General features: G+C 42.9%; 1 protein-coding gene across 1 annotated transcript; it reads right to left on the reverse strand.

Moving 5' to 3' along the window:
* Positions 1 to 605: 605 nt before the first annotated feature.
* Positions 606 to 4,459, reverse strand: LOC123403707 (uncharacterized membrane protein At4g09580-like). Its single transcript, XM_045097620.1, has 5 exons — positions 4,196 to 4,459; positions 2,791 to 3,064; positions 1,822 to 2,058; positions 1,511 to 1,728; positions 606 to 1,102 (listed from the first exon to the last, which is right to left on the reverse strand). Exons 1-5 carry the CDS (start codon positions 4,381 to 4,383, stop codon positions 856 to 858), a joined length of 1,164 nt encoding a protein of 387 aa, XP_044953555.1. The 5' UTR covers positions 4,384 to 4,459; the 3' UTR covers positions 606 to 855.
* Between the last annotated feature and the right edge of the window lie 201 nt (positions 4,460 to 4,660).

The following is a 4,660-nucleotide window of genomic DNA, read 5'->3' on the forward strand; positions in this document are numbered from 1 at the left end:
AAACGTTTTTTATGACTTATATGTGGCATTGGTGGGTTATTTTAGTCAACTTTAAGGGCAATTTGAATGACGTACGGAAGAAGCACTATTTGATTTATTAGTAGGTAAGAAAAACCTTATCATTTCTACATAGCCAAAGTGACCATATAATGCCAAACACATCCACATCCTTGCCTTTGGCTGGATGTATCAATGATGGTGTGATGTCACCTACTCCTTTTAAAGACGTTGCTATAGAAGAAGTCAACTTAATCACATTTGTCTATTTTACTTTCTTAATGGTTTGAGCATAGGTATCTTTATTCTATATTCTATTTAATACGCCCTTCGTTCACAAATATAAAATGTTTTGAATATGCACTACATAAAGAGTGGAATGAGTGAACAAACACACCGAATGAACAAATGCACTAAGACGTGACTGTTCATCCGATTTAGGAGAAAAGGATCTTTTTCTGTAGTGTATTTGTGAACGGATGGAGTAATTGATAGAAATAATTGTATTTTGAGTCGTGAAATCCCGCAGAGCGCACAAAGCTTGGACACACACTATGCACATCTGAAACAATGCCACGGCAAGGCAAACTCTGGTGCACCGCCATACGAAGCACCTAAACAAAATATATATGCACCTCAAGGGAAGGCCAAATTTCCAGTCGCCAACGACAAGGCCAAAATACATGTTGGGTGATCAACCGCATGAAACTAATCAAGTGGTGTAGTGAAACCATACATATTTATCTAGTTAGAAGACAGGTGCATTCACCTGCTGTCAGAGCCTAGCTACTACCTATTTTTCTCTAATGAAATGAACGAATACATACATTTTCCATCATACTCATACGACATGTACAGCTACAGGATATGCACGTCCTGATGGCCATTCTTCAGTGCAGTCGCCCCAGCAGAGCCAGCGGCAGGTTGGTCATCTGAGGTATCATCTGGGCTTTTTATGTTGTTTAGCGCCTTCTTGGCGTAAACTGTGAAGGCGACCGTGAGGGCAGCGGCAGCGACGAACGAGATTATGCTGTACGTTATCTCCACTGGAGTCATCTTTTGCTTGCCATACTTCACATCGGCCAACGTGCGTATCAACCGCCCGCTGCATAAGCATTTAGCAAGATTACTAGGTCATCACTACTTCTGGAAACCAGATTATAAATTGTTGGGCTCTACTGGAAGAGAATTGGTTAACGATCGGCAATCCATGTACTGTTTTGTTATATAAGGGCATTAATCAGACGACAGATGCACAATAAACCTACTCCCTCCGTTTCTAAATATAAGTCTTTCTAGAGTTTTCACTAGTGGGCTATATAGGGATGCATATAGACATATTTTAGAATATATGTTCAATCATTTTGTTCCGTATGTAGACATCTAATGAAATCGCTTAAAAGACTTATATTTAGGAACGGAGGGAGTAGATGCATGGCCTCAATAGTCATGACAAGATGATGCAGTTGAACTTACTAAATCCATAATCTGTAATGTGGATATCTGTATATACCTATAGATATAGATGAATGCCTCAGGTATCATTCCGGCAACTGAACCACATACGTAAGGGCTGAACTTGATTTCTGTCACGGTTACGGCATAGTTAAAAATCGTGTATGGAAACGGTGAGACTCTGAATAGCGCAACCACGCGAAACTGTTGGAACCAACTCCCTTCACCAGCAAGCTTTATTAGAGCTATCTGCTGAGGCCATCTCTTTAACCATGCCTGCATTGGAAAAAAAAGGAAGAGAACAGAGAAGAAAAATATTAAGGCACAACTCCTTGGGTAGAGAAAAGATGCAAGTCTGAGAAATCTTACATGTAGTCGCTCGCGGAACAATGAGCCGATCCAATATGCCCCAACCATGCCAAGAGTAGTCCCAACAATAATAATCACGAAACCCCAGCCATAACCAAAGATCATTCCTGCTAACCACATAGAGGGTCCAGAGGGGACTAAAATGAGTGGGAAGAGAGCCAAAGATGCGACGAGGACAAGAGCCAATACTGGACGGCCAAACGCACTTGCTTCCCATTTCATGATTGGAAAAAGAACCTGCAAGTAACAAACACAAGAAAATATATACATATTAGCGTAGATGTTCTATTTCAACAACCCAACTCAAAATCTTCCTCATAGAAAAGACAGATAATAAGACAAAAGATTACACATGCACAACATCGCTCAGAAACATAACAGAATTGATATTTTCATACATACAACTCTCGAAGTTCAGTATGCCACATATGCATTCACTAAACAAATAGCATTTTAATTATATGAACCAACCAGAATATTCATGCCAATGGTGTAACAGTAATTCCTAACAATTACAAGCTGAACTCTGAACATATGCTTGAGATCTAAGCAGATGCGAAAAAAGGAAACATATAACAGACATGTTTGACACAGACCAAAAGTATTAAGTTGAACGCCTCACTGGTGCTAGTTCAAGTATATTGAAGGACAACCAAAAAAAAAAATGAACAGTGTGAGAACGACTACAAGCTTTATGATTGTCCCATGGAATTTATAGATGCATGCCACCTCAAAGTTCCTGATTATTACATAAAAAAAACATATGGACCAAGCAAAAGATCACAAGCCCAAAATGGTTAACTAGAAGAGTCAACCAACGAGCCAACATCAGTTGGTTCTGAAATACATTTTGTGAAATTCAATGAAAGGTAACTAGAAGAATGGAAGTCGACTGACATTCCAGTGGGCTGCCTAAAATTACCCTGTAAGAAAGAGATTTTATTTGGTACAGAAAGTATCAGCACCCACCTTCTCAAAGGCAAAGGGGGCTCCAAATTTCACAAAGATATAAGATGCCATTATAAGAAGGAAGCAGGCAAGCAGAGCTGTCATCCACCAACTGAAGTGACTTGACTTGGGTTGCTCAGGTAAAGTTTCTGTGTTGTTGTCAGCCGTTGCATGTTGAGATGGCGTCATCAGCATCGCGTATTCCTCGTCCTTTATGTTTTGTTCAGAATGGTCAATTCTATTGCATGACACCACAGCTGAAGAGCTTGGGATGCTAGCAACCGTCTCACCAGCTCTGTTTACAAGCCAGGAAATATTATCAAATAGAGGTACTGATGCTGCCCACGAACGTAGAGATGTTATTAATTCATGTCATAGATGGAAGGTTCAGGTTGACATGTGACGATCCTTATCTAAATTAGAGTCGCACAGGCCCTAACTCCCTGTTATTTCCTTGAAACAACAATCGGGGTTACAGCTTATTCACCCACATATTACTGAACTCAAAATGCACTGGTTTGGGCAGCATGGTGTAGTGTTAACAAACAGTGACTCAATCATGGTAGTTAAAGTAGCATGGATGGATGTAACATGCTAGTGTAAGTAAGATCCCAAAATTGGATACAGCATTAGACTATTACTCCCTCCATACAGAAGTATAAGAGCGTTTAGATCACTAGTTGCTCTTATATTTCTTTACAGAGGGAGTATCAAAGAAAAACATTGAGTAATGCGACACCAGTTATCCTAGTAAAATTAGGACTGGATATATATATGCCCTCCTAATTGATATGCTATTTGGCCTTGGCCACAGGGAAGGGAACCCAAGCAACGATCCAAAGGAAAATAAATTAGATAATCTGAGACTCATAAGTTGCCCGAATAATGATTCTTAAATCTCAGCCACCTTCTGAAACCCTTGGATCAACATCCATCCCAAATCCATCCTAGCCTAAAAAGTGCAGATAGATATATGTTTGCTAAGATGGCATACTTGCAGTAGTAGAATTTATTCTGTCTACGAGACTTACGAAGAAACAATTTTTAAGGAGACCGGGATTTATTAGACAAGCGAATGGGGAAAAGGAAAACATTAACCAAGCTGGCCATCTCGCCGCTGTCCGCCGCCGTCCAGGACGAGCACGGCGATGAGGACGAGGGCAATGAAGCCGCGAGAGGGGAAGGGGAGAGGCCCCGGCGCCACCGGCGAGGAGAGGAGCGGCGGCCCGCTTGGTTGTGGCGGCCTCGAGGGTTAGGTCTTGGCCTCGACGACACACGCACATCGTCGAGCACGAAATTTCCAAATATAGCTCCGCTCCACAGATATAGGTAAAAACATGGCGGAATCCGAGCAGGAAAAACATAGTATACTACAATAAAAAGAAACGGAGGCCGCACGCGGTGGCTCGGGAGGAAGAGGCGCTACCTGGGCGCCTCCCCGTCCCCGGGCTCGATGTCCAGAGGGAGGACGCGTGCCATGCCCGAGGCTTGGCTTCTCCCCTCCCCTCTACGCTGGGTCTCCGGGAGCTCCCGGCGGAGGGAAAGCAGAGGAGGGCCGGCCGGCGCTGCGGGTAGCTCACCGGCGGCGGCGGAAGGTTTGATGGTACTGTACATGGATTCGGGAGCGTTGGTTGGTTGGTGGCCGGCCGGCCGGTTTGCTTCAAACCAAAGCGAGGAAGCATATCCGCGGTCGACTCTTTCTATTGTGCTTCTGCTTCTGTATCCACGGTGCTCGTGGGCTCGTGGCAACACCGCACCAGTGAATGAATTCTGGTCGTGTCTTGGTGTGACTTTCCTCGTCTCTAAGTTATCTTTTCTTGTTACTTTTTTTACTATAGTAACAAAAGGACCCGTGCGTTGTAACAAGAAAAAATAATACCACACATTTTTA

Source organism: Hordeum vulgare, chromosome 6H, assembly GCF_904849725.1.
Source record: "Hordeum vulgare subsp. vulgare chromosome 6H, MorexV3_pseudomolecules_assembly, whole genome shotgun sequence".
Classification (NCBI taxonomy): Eukaryota; Viridiplantae; Streptophyta; class Magnoliopsida; order Poales; family Poaceae; genus Hordeum; species Hordeum vulgare.